Genomic DNA, 17,176 nt, shown 5'->3' on the forward strand with positions numbered 1-17,176 from the left:
AGAAATGAACAAGTTTTATCAGAGTTCATAGAAAGGAAAGCATTTCAGTAAAGCTTTATTTAAACTCAGATGTATAGTAAGGATAGGATTCTGACATAAATAGAAGCCTGGAAGAGCTTTTAAGGAGGAGAAAGTAGACTGATGATGGTGAAGAGGTTGGAAATCAGAGTGTGTTTTAGAAAAGATAAGGCATTTAATTTTTCAGAGCAACTCGATTTCTGCAGAAAGGTAAGCTAATGGTAGGAAAGTTGTCATATAAATAGACTTCTTTGACCTAAGATATTCAAGAAATATATATCTATGTATTAGGTTGCAAGTAACTAACTATGATTCTAACTTGTGAGGCAAAATAATTTTTTTTCCTTTGGAAAGAGAGGAGATAGCTCATAAAAAAAACAGAAAAAAAATGGGTTTCCCTGGTGTCTCAGATGGTAAAGAATTCACCTGCAATGCAGGAGACCTGGGTTCGATCCCTGGGTTGGGAAGATCCCTTGGAGGAGGGTGTGGCAACCCACTCCGGTATTCTTGCCTGGAGAATCACCGTGAACAGAGGAGCCTGGTGGGCTACAGTCCATGGGGTTGCACAGGGTGGACACGACTGAGCGATTAAGCACAGACAGCACAGCTCATAAAATCAGAGAGAAAGCTGAACCGGGGCAGGAAGTGGGGCAGCTCCTGGGATCCAGGACTGACGTCAACTTCTCAGCACTGCTGTCAGGATGAACCAGCCTTGCCTACTTCCTGCTCTTGGATTCCCAGACTCAGGTTCCCAGGAGATGGTCTGATGGTTTAGTGCAAGTTAAGGGCAGGCAGGGCTCTAAGACTGCATGGGATGGGGAAGGAGTTCCCTGAGAAATTCCCCTGAGAAAACTGCGTGCTGTCAGTAAAAGTAAGGGCAATCAAGAGTGCACAGGCAAAAATAACAGATGTGCAGCCTGGGTGGGAGGGGAGTTTGGGGGAGAATGGATACATGTATAAGTATGGCTGAGTCCCTTAGCTATTCACTTAAAGCAATCACAATATTGTTAATCAGCTACGCGTGCAAAATCACTTCAGTCGTGTCCAACTCTTTTGTGACTCTATAGACTGTAGACCACTGGGGTCCTCTGGCCATGGGATTCTCCAGGCAAGAGTAGTGGAGTGGGCTGCCATGACCTCCTCCAGGGGATGTTTCTGACCCAGGGATCAAACCAGTGTTTCTTACATCTCCTGCATTGGCAGGTGGGTTCTTTACCATTAGCATTACCTGAGAAGCCCATAATCAGCTATATCACAATATAAAATAAAAAGTTAAAAAAAAAAACAAAAGAGATGTGCTTTTTTTATTCACAGATACCTTTGATGTGGGTTACACTGTGAAACCTCCAAGTAGTTAATGTGAGAAGGAGGAGGAGAGGGGCTACCCCAGCATCCTGGGATGGGTTGAAGATGGCAAACTTCTAAGATCAGCTGACGAACATGTCATATGGATTACTCATGGTAATTTGGCACATAATCAATAACTATTCTGAAATGAATCTAGTTTAAGCAAGATTATCACAGCTGTCAAAACCTAATGTTAAAAAATGACAGCACCATGAAATGTGCAAGTTATTTTTTTCCACTGTTGAGGAAATAATACAGTGAATGGTTTTTAAATTCCAAATCCCCAATGCTTTAGACTCCTGCAATTTATTTAAAAAAATTTTCCAGCCAATCTCTCTGGGTCTTTGCTATTTTTCCTCTCCATTTTATATAGATAAAGTAGGTCATTAATTGATTATTTATGAGATTAAAATACCTTAGTGATCTCTTCAGGAGTCTACATTTATTTCCACAGCCTTCTAACTATTTACAAAGGACTATGTGAATTGATTGCTCCTTAAACTTCTGATCATTTCCTACTCTTGGAGTCTCTAAGTTGATCGAAAAGTTTGTCTGATCATTTTTAACTTCCCGGTGAAATAAGCTTGCTACTTACTTACTATATTCTATCAACAAATCGGAGGCTGTTTGCACTCCTCAGAGCGATTTGTTTGTTGTTTTGTTTTTTAATGTCTTATTCTGAGACTAAGCTTTCCCAGCCTCCTCTTCTTCCTTCTTCCAAAATGCATCTTGTTCGAGAAAAGGGCAATTCGTTCCTCCATGAAGTCACCTTTGATCACAATATCTGAAGAAGCAACCCTTTCTCCCCAGGCCTGACAGTGGCTTGCACAACCCCACACTCGTTTCCTTCACAGTACTGATCACAATGGGTGATTCTGAATGACTTGTTTCTATTCTCTACAAGTCGATCTCTCCCAGTAAAAGGTAGGTTTGGTAAAAGGAGGAACTCTGTCTCCTCTGTTTGCTGCCATACGCCCACTGCCTAGCCCTGGGGCTGGCACCCAGTAGGTGCTCAAAAGATAGCTGCTGAATGGGAGAACAAAAGCTTATACCTTCCTCTAGCCTCTGTATCTCTCCCCTTTCTCTGCTTTCTTCCTCTCCTAGCTCTCCCCACCATCCCTTCCTCTCACATTCCTGGCTATGCTCTTTCTCTTTGATTTCCTTCCCTCTTTCATGGCAGTCTATTAATCCCATTCCTCCAGCCAGTCAATACACCTCTGAAGACCAACTCCATCTGGTCTTCAATGCGCCATTTAAGGTGCTAAGACTCGCACTACAATCACTTGAGGAAGACTAAGTAGACACAACTCTTTCTCACAAGGACCCAACAATCTTCATTCTTGCACTTCAGATCAGAGTTCATGAACTTCCCAGACAATGATCTGTTATCAGTTTCCAGGACAGGCCTAAAACCAAATAACTGGGCCTGTTCACCCCTAAACACCCTCATAACTGCCAACTGCTGGGTGTTTTTGGTGGGTGAGTAAATAGTGTGGTTGTCCGCCAGGTGCAAAACTCCAGTGATCCAGACAGGATGAGAGAAAAGGCCTGACTGGGCCTCTGAAGAAGCTTGTTCCATGTGACACTGTGTCTTGCTCCCTGTGGCCCCAGAAACTCCTCCTGACTCCTTTGTATTAGATTCAACTCATGGACGATCTACGCATATATTCCCCTTGTGTTTCAGCTCTTCTCTCTCTTCCTGGACAGAACCCTACCACTTCTACTGTGGTTGGATGTCCTGCCTCGTCATCTGTACTTGGCTGGTTTCATTTCCTTTCCTGCCCACACACACATTTTTAGAAACTGTTTCTGAAGAAGGGACAGATCCAGGTAGTCATGTTTGAGAGAGGAAAAAGGCACGTGATCTCTTGTTCCTCTGGCCCCTCATGACTGGAACAAGGGCAGTCTCCTCATCCAAAAAAATAAAACTGGTTTAGAGCTAGCTGGCTGGGAATCAGTTGATAGGCTGGACCAGAACAATCTCCCTCTCTGTCTTTCTCTCCTTCCAGAATCTAAGAAATAAAAAAGAAAAAAAACCAAAACCTATCATCATTGGTATAGACTTGTAAGGTTCTGTTGATGTGATGTTGGGCCATGTACAAGCAAAGAATATTGCTGGAGAGATGGAATGGAATCAGATGAGCAGAAGCAATAACGCAGATACCATGAGGCCTCTGAGGGATGAAGAAATTAGCTTTGGTCCTGAGCAGCTGCCCAGAGATGGTTCTCAAGAGGCCTGGTATGATCTGACCCATGTGTTCATGGGACTGGCACCTAGACCCCTACTTAGTTGGTCTGAGTAGAATTTTATTCCCTGAAACCTAAGTATATGTGAATCTAAGCACATCTTTCTAAATCGGGTTCTCTATGAGCCCTTGTCAAATTTACCCTTCCTACAGAACTCTGCTCTTAACTCAAATTCACCTATAAAGATGTGAGTTCATCTTCCATTTCTTGATGAAACTGCCTCGGCTCACTGCCAGGAAAAGTCCCTTGGGATGAGTTACCTGTGTGTCTCTCATGGGCTTCAGCTATCAACTCAGTCCAGTACTCAGCATGACAATTACACACCCACAGGCATTTACTATCTAACTATAGCAAGAGTTTCACATTTTTAAGCTAATGACTTGTAAGTTTTAGCGATATGATTGGCTACAGGAAGCTATGAGAATGAAAGTATTCTAGATTTGGGCTCAGGTTTTGTGTGTATCGCTTCACCCATGGCAACCCAGAGAATCATAACAATAAGCATGTTTATTTCCTGAGTCATGGCCACTTTTCTCTTCCTCTCTCCTTTCCAGGGATAAGGTAACACCTTTTTTTTTCCTCCTCAAATACTGTTTGTTCTGGTTTATAGAAAGTGCTCCCAATCAATATAAACAAAGAAAAACCTTTAATATGATGGATATCACTGGATTTCAGGTCAAAGAGCTCATGTTTGATAAAGGATCTGAATAAAGCATGAAAGATCAAAGGCAGGCCATACAAAGAACGCTCAAAGAGACACCTAGTACTTACTGACCTAAAGTGAGGAAACTCCGTTATTTACTTGCTACTGCTCAGACTCAGGATTCAGAACAACTTCCTAATTATTTTATAAAATCCTTGTACTCAATGGACCTAAGATGGGCAGTGGGGCACCATCAAATTCAGCTGGTTTTCAGATTAATTAAAGACAAGGGTCTCGGTCTAATGGCAGAACTGCTTGTGACCACCTTTGAATATTATTTACTCGTTGATCATGTCCTCAAATACTCTGCAACAGGCTAAGAGGATTTCCTGGGAGGCAACTGAGCAGATCTTTTGAATTCCTCAGTTTGGGAATATGGACAGATAGGCTATAGAAGAGTGTTTAAGCCACACAACAGAGAGGGAAAATGCAATAAAGCAGTGTTCCCCAACCTTTTTGGCACCAGAGACCAGTTTTGTGGAAGACAATTTTTCCATGGACCAGGCTTGCGGGGGTGTGGTTTTGGGATGATTTAAGCACATTACATTTATTGTGCACTTTATTTCCATTATTATTACATCAGCTCCACCTGAGAACATTAGGCAATAGATTCTGGAGACTGGGGACCCCTGAAATGAAGGATAAAATAATGCAGGAGAGAGACACATTTGGGGAAAACTGCACAGCTCTTTAGACACCCCCCCTCAACTAGGAGACCTCCCCCCCAACCCAAAGACATGGGGCTGGAGTTGGAAACGCCTGGGCTTGTACCCCTGCTCTGGCACTCATTAGCTATGCCACAAATTATTTAACTCTCTTTCATTTGGTACATTTGTAAAATGGGGATTCTATCAGAGTTCCTATGAAAATTAAATAAGAAAATGCTCAGAACAACACCTGACACTCGGTAAATAATCAACAGCAGTCATTATTCCTTAGCTTCAGGCTCCTGGCCAACAGGCTGCCAACATCTGTTTCCTCCCCCGCGGGAATCTGGAAGTGGGATGAAGTGAGTCTTTCCTTGTGGCTGGACCTGGAGTGTGAAACTGTGGTATTGTGCTGTGAGCGCAGAATGAGAACCTTCAAAGTGAGGAATGCACATCCTCAGTGGGAGAAGGAAAGTCTAGCCTGGGCTGCTCAGCCTTTTCCCTTGCCTGTTTCAGGTCTTCCTGCTCCAGATTTCTACAGGACACCAGTTTGCTTATTAAAAAAAAGTATCCTTTGTGTCTTAGACTAACTCCAGGGGCCTTTTATTTGTAGCCAAGAGTCCTACTCAGCATAACTACACCTAGAAAAAAAGATGGAATCTGCTTAAGAAGAAAAAGGAGGAGGGGCTGACCTTGAAGTCCCTGTTGCTATCAGAGTGAAATGGACTAAAACACACCACAAACCAACAGCCAACACACCCCCTTCATCACAAGAGTTAGTATCAGGAATCTTTCCCAGAAATGAAGTCCATTATGTTATCAACCTGTTTTTTTTTTTCTTTTCCAGAATTTGCTCCTTTTTGATTCAAAGACACATGAGATTAGGCTTTATTTCCGAATTTTGTAAAAAACCAAATACAGGTACATACAGAGACAGAAGTCTGAGAAAACAGGAGACTCTATTTCAGGATTTTTTTTTTTTTGGTCACATCGCATGGCTTATGGGATCTTAGTTTCTGACTGGGGATCAAACCCTGGTTCAGGGTGGTGAAAGCCCAAGTCTTAACCACTGGACCACCAGGAAATTCTCTATTTCAAGATTTTTAAAGACCAAGGAGGGTCCTGAGTAGGTTATGGAGAGGAGTGATTTTTTTTTTCCCCAGAGATCTTTCTCAAAGAGAAAACATGGTTTTGATTTCAATCACATTAAGTAAGACTGTAATAAAGATGAAAGAAGAGAAGGAAATGTTTAGCTTTAAGTGTCAATATAAAAATGCAGACCAGAAACTTACATCCCCCTTCCTTCCCCAAGTCCACCAAATCACTGACTTGAAGAATTTCTTTGCCCCAGGTGGAAAGAAAGAGGGATATGTATTCTCGGTCCCTCTTCTACATTGTTTTAACCCTGAACAAGTCCCTTCACTGTCAGGATCCCAAGAATCAAGTCCCTTCAATCTAGCAATTGTTCAGGCTATGGAGGGCCTTGGCGCGTGGATTATAATGTTTTCATTTAGGTCTATGCCACTCACTTATTTTGCCTGTACTTCTTCAAAGAATGGCATGGCAAAAACCAAAAGATATTCTTGAAAAATGGAGCCCAGTGTTGGAGGTTTCAACATTTGACCTTTTGTGTTGGCAGCGAGAGGACGGCCCACGTGAGACCCCAAGGGCGGATGACAAGGCCCCCTTTGCAAGGGGACACAGGCATGATTCAGGCTCTGCCAACACAATCCAGGCTGGAATGTGTTCTGTGGGGTGAGGTGGGCGAACTCCTCCATGAACCACATTGTTGAAAGAGAACCTACCTGGGTTGAAGTAAAAAATAATATTTAATAAGTCTTGGTCTCCCCACGTGATGGCATTCTTGTACTTCTGGTAAAGAGGGTACAGCATGTCCTCCCAAGCCAAGCCTGTTGAAATCATGCTGTTCTGGAAAAGACAAAACCATCACACAGGCTACGGCATGGCAAATACATCTGATCTGCTGAGTATCAGTGTACAGGGATGAGTTCTCCCCTGTACTCTCTGCCCCCCAGAGTGAAAATGAAATCAGTAGAGGAAGGGTCCTGCTGGCCTCAAGGCACAGAACAAAGCAAAACTAGGACCGGAGACCGCAGGCGTACACACGGATGGCAGATGAACCTGGAACTAGAAGCGGGCCTACGGCTTCTCAGAAAAGCAGGCCCCAGATCGAACCTTCCTTTGTTACACTAAATTCTTGCCTCTGAAGTGAAGGAACAAAATACAGATACAATAATTAAGGTATCTTAGTTCATTGGAAGGACTGATGCTGAAGCTGAAACTCCAGTACTTTGGCCACCTCATGCGAAGAGTTGACTCATTGGAAATGATTCTTTTTCATTGGAAAAGACCCTGATGCTGGGAGGGATTGGGGGCAGGAGGAGAAGGGGACAACAGAGGATGAGATAGCTGGATGGCATCACCGAGTTGATGGGCATGGGTTTGGGTAGACTCTGGGAGTCGGTGATGGACAGGGATGCTGCGATTCATGGGGTCGCAAAGAGTCGGACACGACTGAGTTACTGAACTAAATTGAACTGAACTGAAGGAAAAATACCCTTTCCTGATCTCACAACAATTATTTATTTTTAAGACAAAAGCAACATGCTACTGCTGCTGCTGCTGCTAAGTCGCTTCAGTCGTGTCCGACTGTGCAACCCCATAGACGGCAGCCCACCAGATTCCGCCGTCCCTGGGATTCTCCAGGCAAGAACACTAGAGTGGGTTGCCATTTCCTTCTCCAATGCATGAAAGTGAAAAGTGAAAGTGAAGTCGCTCAGTTGTGTCTGACCCTTAGCGACCCAATGGACTGCAGGCTCCTCTGTCCATGGGATTTTCCAGGCAAGAGTACTGGAGTGGGCTGCCGTTGCCTTCTCCAAAAGCAGCATATTCACACTAAATATTCAGACCGCACACAAAGATGTAAAAAGTAAAGATATTTTCCTTCTGCTTCCTACAATTCCCATTCCCACTTTCTCTAGATGGAGCCACAATTAATGACCAGTTTCTTAGGTATTCTTCTGTAAACTTCTAAGGCATAAAAGGAATCACACCCTGTGGTACCATGCTTTGTTGCATTTAAATTTTTTCACTTAGTATTTTTTTAGAAATCTTACTTATCTCACTTACAGATTTGACCTAATCCTTTTTAGTAGGAGGATAATTTTTTTTTTGACTTGTTCTCTACTGATGTTAATTTAGGTTCTTCCAGTTCTTTGCCAAGATAAAAGCTGAGGCCTTGTTCATTTATCTCTGTATATTTATTTAAATTTATCCCTAGGGTAATTCCAAGGAGTTCTCCAAGGTTTTTGAAGGCTGAGATACACACAGGGTTTAAAGATGGAATTCAGAAATGCAACATAATGTTCCCGAATAGTAACTCTGTTGAAGAGCTTCAAATTCCATAATCACCTGGGATTTTCCTAAACCAACAAATATTCTGTAACTTTCCAAACGCCTTTCTCTTCCCTGGCTTCTTCTACAAGCCATCTACTTCTAAAGTCAATACACTGACACTCTGGGAACGTCACGCTGAGAAGACAAAGCCTTGATGTTTAAAAAAGGAAATATAAACTACTTTCTTACCTTGAACTGGGCACTTCTTATCCGAGTTAAATTCATTAGCATGACTCCTGAGTTAACCCCCGCGGAGCCATAGAAAGGGTGCCGGGCAAAGCGGCTGTACCAGCCGATCTTGGGGATTTCATGCTCGGGGGCCATGGCTGCAAGCTGAGTGGAATTAAACTGCCTCAGAAGCTTCCAGATGTCATCAACAGGTCTCAGAAAGAGAACATCGGTGTCCACGTAGAGAAGGGAATCCACATCCTTTAAAATTACCTTTGTATGTATTGGGTGAGGAGGGAAAACATGACAAGTCAGAAACAAAGGAAGTGGCCTGAGAGGTCAACACTGACACTGATTTCATTGATTACCGCTAATTCTACAAAGGGTATCCTTCTTAGCTCCCATTCCTTTCTTCTCCTTGGACTTGAGGGAGAAGCATCAATCAAAGGGTAGACGCTCAAAGAAAGATCAATCTTAACCCAGATTGGTCCAATTCCAGGACCCTTGACTATATTTGGTAAGGGTTAAACTTCCCAGGGAATGAAAGTATCAGCAAATGACTACTTTCTTCTTCTTCTTCCAGGCTTTCTTCTTCCATCCTCCAGTAAGGCCATCTGTCCTTCTCTTTTAGTTTTTTCTTGGAAAATCTAGGGCAGGCATTAGAAAACTTGAAGCTGGACAACTAGAATAGTTCATGCGAGGCTTTAGGGTAAATACTCTGTCTCTGGATCCATTTCTCCCACTGTTGGTGGGTATGGCTCTGCATCCTTTTGAAATAATATTTTCCACTAAGGTTTAGACTTGGAAATAGGCAAAGCAAGTCATTGGCCAGCTTTGTCTGCAGCGATTGGCAAATGCTTTTCTCTAAATGACTGCTGCTGCTGCTAAGTCACTTCAGTTGTGTCCGACTCTGTGCGACCCCATAGACGGCAGCCCACCAGGCTCCCCCGTCCCTGGGATTCTCCAGGCAAGAACACTGGAGTGGGTTGCCATTTCCTTCTCCAGTGCATGAAAGTAAAAAGTGAAAGTGAAGTCGCTCAGTCATGTCCGACTCTTAGCGACCCCATGGACTGCAGCCTACCAGGCTCCTCCATCCATGGGATTTTCTAGGCAAGAGTGGGGTGCCATTGCCTTCTCCGCTCTAAATGGCTAGGGAATAATATTTTAGGCTCTATTGCAGCTACTCACCTCTGTTGTAGGATAAAAGCAGCCATGGACAAAAATAAACAAATGAGCATGGGTAATTCCAGTAATACTTAGGAACACTTAAATTTAAATTACATAAACCTTTAGATGTCACAAAACCTTCTTCTTATGTTTCTTTTGTCAACCATATGAGACATAAAAGACATTCTTGACTCAAGAGCTCTGGTCTGTCAACCTCTGTTGTAGATCATTCAAGTCAGCCACCTTAAGTAAATAAGTTCTCCTTTGCTAAATGCTCTTTTGCTTACCAGAACTGTGCCCTGGGGTTTGAGATTTCAAAGCCATTGTTATTATAGTAATAGGGTTATTTGCCTTGTTTTGTTACTGTTCCCCCAAATTTAGAGGTAGCTCAACCAAAGAAGGATCATCATCCTAAAATCACAACAACACTTGTTAGGGCCTGAAAGTCTTTCCAAAATGCGTATGTTGAAGCCCTAACACACAATGCGATGGTATTTAGAGATGGGGGTCTTTGGGAGGTAATTATGGTTACTTGGGGTCCTGAGGGTAGAACCCTCGAGATGGGATGCATGTGTGCATGCTCAGTCATGCCTGACTCTTTGCGACCCCACAGGCGGTAGCCCACCAGGCTTCTCTACGGGATTCTCCAGGCAAGAATACTGGAGTGGGTTGCCGTTTCCTTCTCCAGCAAGATGGGATCCGTGTCCTCATTAAGAGACATCAGACAGCTCGTGTCTCTCGCTCGCTCGCTCTTTCTGCCACGCAACGACACAGTGAGAAGGGCAGCAGTCTGCATGCCAGAGAGAGGGTTCTCACCCTAATCTCAGACTTCTAGCCCCTAGAACTGTAAGAAAATACATTTCTGTGGTTCAAATCACCCAGTTATGGTATTTTGTTATGGCAAGTTAAGACAATATTCCACTGAGATCCCAATATTTAAAATTGATGAACAGGGGCATCATATGACACAAGCATCATGGAGATTTCAGTTTTGAATAATTTAAAAACTTACATGATTAGTTGTAACATTTATCTTTCCTTCCTCATGTAGTAGAGGAATACAATTTACATGTCAATAAAATGAAATAAAAAACGAGGATTATCTACCATGTCACAACAGATTATCCAAATTAAAAAAATACATGTAACCTTGTTAAATACTTTGTAAAGACATTAATCATTGCTGGGAATTCCAGCACTTATCCCAGGAAAAGTTCTGTTAGTAACAATACTACATAAAATAAATTAGAGAGTTTAAAAAAAAAAGTGAACTGAGCTATTCAGTGATAAATATACTGTTATAGCCACGCTCTCCGGGAAACAAACTCACCCAGAAGGACAATGCAGATAGTGGAGTGCAGTTTATTACATCGGCGGGCCCAAGGCAGAGTCTCCTCTTAGTCAGGGACCCCAACCAGCATTTGTGAAAATCTTTTACACCCTATGTGTACGTGTCCAAACCCACCACCCCAATTTCCTTGAGACTTACATAAACAAAGGAAGGGTAAATACAACTATAATAACCCCATCATTCACGTGTTATGTGTTCAAACAGTCAATAATCAAGAAACCCGCAGTTACATTCCAAACAGTTAATAATCAATAAGCTTGTGGTCACGTTCCAACCAGTTAATAATCGATAAGCCTGTGATTACATTTTGATAGATACGGAAAAAAATTTATGACCTGTCCGGAGACAGGGGTGATTAAGGTATGTTTCCTCTTAGGCAATGAGTAACCTGGATGTGATCTTCAAGATTTCCCTGCCCAGAGCGGGTCTTATCCTTCCATTGTCATTCCCATGGGCGCTAAGCACAGAGTTCAGAGTCCACTGGAGAGGTGGCCGTGCACGACCAGCACAGACATCCCTGAGATGGAGTCCAGGCCCCATGAATTCCTTCTTCAATACAAGAGACTTTAAAGACATATTAAGGATATTAAAAAGCATGTCAAATATCTCATTATGATTTTATAATAATTATAGGTTGAAATGATAAAATTTTGGATATACTGAATTAAAATGTTATTAAAATTAGTTTCATGTTTTTTCTTTTTCAACATAAATACTACATACTAAAAAATTACATAGCTGTGCAGATACCATTTCCTTTTACACTACAAATGGTAGCATAGCACAAACAATGTCTCCAGTCTTCTTGCTCTCTTTTTTTTTAACTTTTTATTTTGTATTGGGGTATAGCCGATTAACAATATTGCGATGGTTGCAGGTGAGCAGTGAAGGGACTCAGCCATACATGTCCATGTCTCCATTCCTCCTCAAACTCTCCACTCATCCAGGCTGCCACATGACATTGTTGCTTGCTTTTGTATTAACCAAAACAATACATGTAGGAGGGCTTTCCATTCAGTACACAGAGATTTTACCTACTTATTTTTCTGTATAGCGTTCTATTGTGTGGATCTACCATAATTTTTTTAATCATTTAAATAGAACACTTAGGTTCTTCTCAAGCTTTTGTTATCACAAACAAGGTCACAATGAAAAAAAATCCTCATCTTAATTTCTTTCAAGTATACAACACTTTGGTGGGCTCTTTTTGGTATACAGATCATATTTCAAAACAGACATCTAAAAGTAGCCTAATGATACATCTCAGGGACAGCACAGAGGATAGTTAGTCCTTAGGAATCTTGAGTCTGGCATTCGTGAGTTCAAATCCTGGCATCATGAGCCCTGTGACTCTGGATGAATTCCTCAGTCTTTCCAGGCCCCAGGTCCCCATGTGTAAAAAGTGGAAAGCAAGACCTCTACCACTACCATCGCTGTCCCCGGATTGTCACAAGCATCCAGTGAATAAAAGACACAAGGAACTTGGTACACAGTAAGTACTAAATAAATAGCCACACAGCCTGGATGGAAGGGAGTTTGAGGGGAGAATGCATACATGTATATGTATGGCTGAGTCCCTTCACCGTTCACCTGAAATTATCTCGTTAACGATCGATTATACCCCAATAAAAAAAAAAAAAAGTCAAAATAAATAAATAAATAGCCACACTGCTACTATAAGAAGTCTCTGTGCTTTTTCTTTGAAAATGTTGACTTAAAAAAAAGTCTCAACCTAAAAGTTGAGAGTTATGTTTTATTCGGCAGAAATTTCTAGGACTTAAGCCCAGGAGGAAGCATCTCAAGCAGCCCTGAGAGAACTGCTTCAGAGAAGGTGGGAGGATGCAGGGGCCGGGGGAGGGCGAGGGTGGGGTGGGGTGGGCAGAAAGGAATCAGGTAATACAGAAGTTTGCAACAGACGCCATGTAGTTTGAATATCAAAAGAATTTTTGTGATTTAAAGAAAACCAACCAAGGGGAATCGGGTGGGGGGGGGGCGGTGAGGAGGGAGGGGGGATCAGGATGGGGAATACATGTAACTCCATGGCTGATTCATGTCAATGTATGACAAAACCCACTGCAATTTTGTGAAGTAATTAGCCTCCAACTAATAAAAATAATTGGAAAAAATAAAAAATAAAGAAAACCAGGTATCTCAAGTTAAGGAATTTAGTGCTTTTCTATGTATAGGAAGATGCAAGAGTCTGGGCTCACTGAAATCATTCCTTTCATATGCATCTAAGCTATCTGGGGCCAGTATCCTGAGTTTTTCCCATTCTGAGATCCTCAGTGCTCACCTTAGGGAGTGGCTGCAACCTGAGGGCTGCCTGATCTCTCAGCTACTCTCCTTCCTGAATGCCCAAAGGGCTCAGAAATTCACATTTGAAGGGCTGGAATGGCTGATGACTCTGACATCCTTGCTTACTGATATGGCAGGAAATACTCCCTTTCTCAAAAACTTCAAATGTAGTTAGTTACCATTCGCATCAGTGGCCACAGTACTTCAAAGCATGTGTTGACCATAAAGTGTTTTTTACACAAAATCTAGCAGAGAAAAAATGGAAGGTTTTGAACCTTTCTAATATCATAATCCACTTATTACCTTGACTGAAAACAAGAGCACAAAGGTCTCTTTACTCTTAATCTGAGAAAAAAACAAAAACAAAACAGAAAAACCCAACTCCTTCTATAACATTGAATCTCCTGAGGCTAATTTCTGCAGCAATTATTGGTAGTATTAATTTGAAGAGGCTCACTGTGGCCACGTTTTAATGGGCAGAGGAATACTTACTGAAAGGGTATAAAACCAGCCATTCTAATTCCCTTATGGAAATTAGCACTAGAAATGAGGCCTTTGGTTTCTAAGAGAAGGGCAAAAAGAGGCACAGGAACAGACAATAGCTATCTGTATACAAAGCTGCTCCGGCTCCATTCATCATCCCAACCTGGGCAGCTGCCTCAGGGGAACCCTGCTGGCTCTCTGTGCTAAGTGAGGATCAAAGGCTGGCCACGGGCAGCAAGATTATCAGGGGCCACTGGCTCTCATTCAAGTTCATTATTTGCTCCAACCTTACTCTGATAGCACAACTCTGTGGCTGAAAGTTTTGGCTTTGAAATCTAACTACTTGTGTTCAGATTCTGTTTCTACTACTAACTGAGGTCTTGGGCAAGCTAGTTCAAGCCTTCTAAGCCTTATTTTCCATATCTTGTAGGTGGGATCAGTCACTCACTTCAGAGTGCTGTCGGGATGATTAAATGAAATAATGCATGTGAAGCCCCTGGCACACACACAATGAGGACTCGATAAATACTATGTGATAGTCTTCCTGTCCCACTCTCAGGAGAGTTAGTTCCTTGACTCACAGCCCAGTAACTGGCTGTCATAGTGGTAGCTGCTGCTGCTGCTAAGTCACTTCAGTCGTGTCCGACTCTGTGCAACCCCATAGACGGCAGCCCACCAGGCTCCCCCATCCCTGGGATTCTCCAGGCAAGAACACTGGAGTGGGTTGCCGTTTCCTTCTCCAATGCAGGAAAGTGAAAAGCGAGAGTGAAGTCGCTCAGTCGTGTCCAACTCTTCACGACCCCACGGACTGCAGCCCACCAGGCTTCTCCGTCCATGGGATTTTCCAGGCAAGAGTTATGGAGTGGGGTGCCATTGCCTTCTCCACATAGTGGTAGCAGTAGTAGTAAAAGAATGAGGCATATTCTCTGTTCTCAAGCAAGTTTAGTTGGGAAGACAGATAAAGCAAAGTAAGATGTGTTAATGGTAGGGGTAGCACAGAATCACAAACTCTAAACCAGTTTGGAGTGAAAACAGGCTTCCCAGAAGAAGTGACATCTAAGCCAAGAGATTAGTAGTGAAGAACAGGGTTAAAGATAAATAAAACAGCATGTGAAAAGTCCCAGTGACCAGGAGAGAATAACACATAGGCAAGTTGGCTGATGGGCCTGAAGCTTAAAGCAGGAGAGCCAGGAGCAAGGGGTAGGGAGAGATTAGGCTGGTCAAGTGGGCAGGGGCCTGATCAGGACCTACGCAGACAAATTTGAACTTGACCCTGAGAGCAATGGGGAGACGTGAAATAATTTGAACCAGGAATTGAGGTCTGATGCTTCCTCTCCTACCCTCATCTCTCACATCCAATCCTCAGCAAGTCTCATGCACTGTTCCTGCAAAATACACTGGAATTTGCCCATTTCTCTCCCTTTCCGCTGCCTCACCCTCAGTCCAAGGCACCATTATAGCACTCCTAGAATTCTGGAAAGGTCCATTCACCGGCGTTCCGCCTCCGATCTATTCCGAACAGAGTAGTCAGAACAATTTTTAAATCTCCAGTGTCATTTTTTCTTGGACCCATGGGTTATTTACAAGGGGGGTTGCTTAATTTCCAAATATTTGGAATTTTCCAGATATCTTTTTACTATTGTTTCTAACTTAACTTCCTTATACTCAGGGAGCATATTCTGCATGACTTCAATCCTCTCCCTTTCACTGAGACTTGTTTTATGGCCCAGCATTTGGTGAATGCTGAATGTTTACCCTGCAGTTGTTGGGTGGAGCATTCTATAAATTCTATAGCTACCAATTAGGTCAGCTGGTTGATAGTGTTGTCAAGGATTTCCAGGTCTTAACTGATTTTCTGTTTACTTATTATAACCACAGGAGCTCTACAGAGTTCTACCTTCAGAAACAAAGAAAGAGTGGAGAAATATGAAATCACTGCAAGTTCATTTACATCAACAGATACGATTTGGGAGCCATCATTAATTTTCACACTAACAAACAATTATCAAAAGGAAGAGTGTTGAAGTCTCCCATACTGACTATGGATTTGTGTACTTCTCCATTTCTCTAAGCATGGTTTTGCTTTCTACAGCTGGAAGCTCTGTTATTAGGTTGTTAGATACACACTCATTTACAATGGAATATGCTCCTGATGGATTGAGCCTCATATCATTATGAAAGGTCCAGAGGGCTTTTTAAAAAACTTACATTAGATGATATCACTTTCACCTTTAAATCTCTTCAAGACTTTTCACTGCACTTTCGTTACACATGAACCGTGGTCCCTAAAAGACATACTCTGACCCTATGGGGCACCGACTTCCTATCGGTGGTGATCTTTCACCTCCTAGCACAACTCTGGCTTCAAGACCTTCAACTTTTCATTATGGCTCAATTACTGTCAAAGTCTATAAAGGGTGGGGAGCAAAACAGACTTAATAGGAAGCCAACAAACTTCCATTTCTCTTCCTGCCTATATAGCCAGAGTTTCTACTGTCAGAGACACACTTAAATCTTTGCTTAGTTAGAAACTAACACATTTAAGTCCCCCACTTTCAAAAAGAAAACATAAAGAAGAAACTATCCCATTTAACACAGGAATTACCTTTTGGAAAAGGCTTTTTTTGTGTTTTGGCTTGTTTGCTTTGTTTGTTTGGCCAGGCAGCATCGCTTGTGGGATCTTAGTTCCCTGACCAGGGATTGAACCTGGGCCACAGAGCCCTAACCGCTGGACATCAAATGAATTCCTAGGAATCATCTTTTGGAATGGTGTCTCTCACTTTATTCCCTATATTCAAAGCACCCAAGGTGAAGAAGATAAGGCGCTCAAATCTAAAAAACAGTGTATCTATAGTTTATGAAATACATGTGGAGTTCTGATGCTTTAGTTAGTTTCAAGGTTTGTGAGCTCTTGTTTTAGACAATTGCCTAAAGTATCAAAACTGTGATTAGCATGAAATTAATGATGTCCCCAAATCATATCTGTTGCTATAAATCAGTTAACAGTAACTTCACATTTCTCCCCCTTTCCTTGGCTCTGGAGATCAAGCTCTAGGGAGCATCTGTGATTTAGGATAAACATCATCCCAGGCCTGTGAGCAAAGTGTTACCAACAGATTCCCGCATGTGAGGCAAAACTTTCCACTTACCATTTTTGAATGCCCAGCTCTTACTCAGCCTGCACATATAAGCTCAGGTGTGACCTCCTCAGAAATGCTCACCCAAGAGCCTCCTTCCTCTTGCCTTCCAGCCTCTCCAACACACGACTATACTACCTCTTTCCACAACCAAATTATTTTCTCATCTATTGCTTGCCTTCCCCAATTAGAATAG

General features: G+C 42.4%; 1 protein-coding gene across 2 annotated transcripts in view; it reads right to left on the minus strand.

Annotated features, from left to right (window-relative positions):
• GXYLT2 (glucoside xylosyltransferase 2) overlaps positions 1-17,176 on the minus strand; it is a 78,710-nt gene that overhangs the window by 14,096 nt on the left and 47,438 nt on the right. For both annotated transcript variants that reach the window (XM_061128064.1, XM_061128065.1), the window contains exons 4-5: positions 8,569-8,820; positions 6,768-6,891 (exon numbers count right to left, since the gene is read on the minus strand). In XM_061128064.1, coding sequence (XP_060984047.1) covers positions 6,768-6,891; positions 8,569-8,820 — 376 coding nt within the window. The remainder of the gene's footprint in view (positions 1-6,767; positions 6,892-8,568; positions 8,821-17,176) is intronic.

This window comes from Dama dama, chromosome 24 (genome assembly GCF_033118175.1).
Source record: "Dama dama isolate Ldn47 chromosome 24, ASM3311817v1, whole genome shotgun sequence".
Taxonomy (NCBI): Eukaryota; Metazoa; Chordata; class Mammalia; order Artiodactyla; family Cervidae; genus Dama; species Dama dama.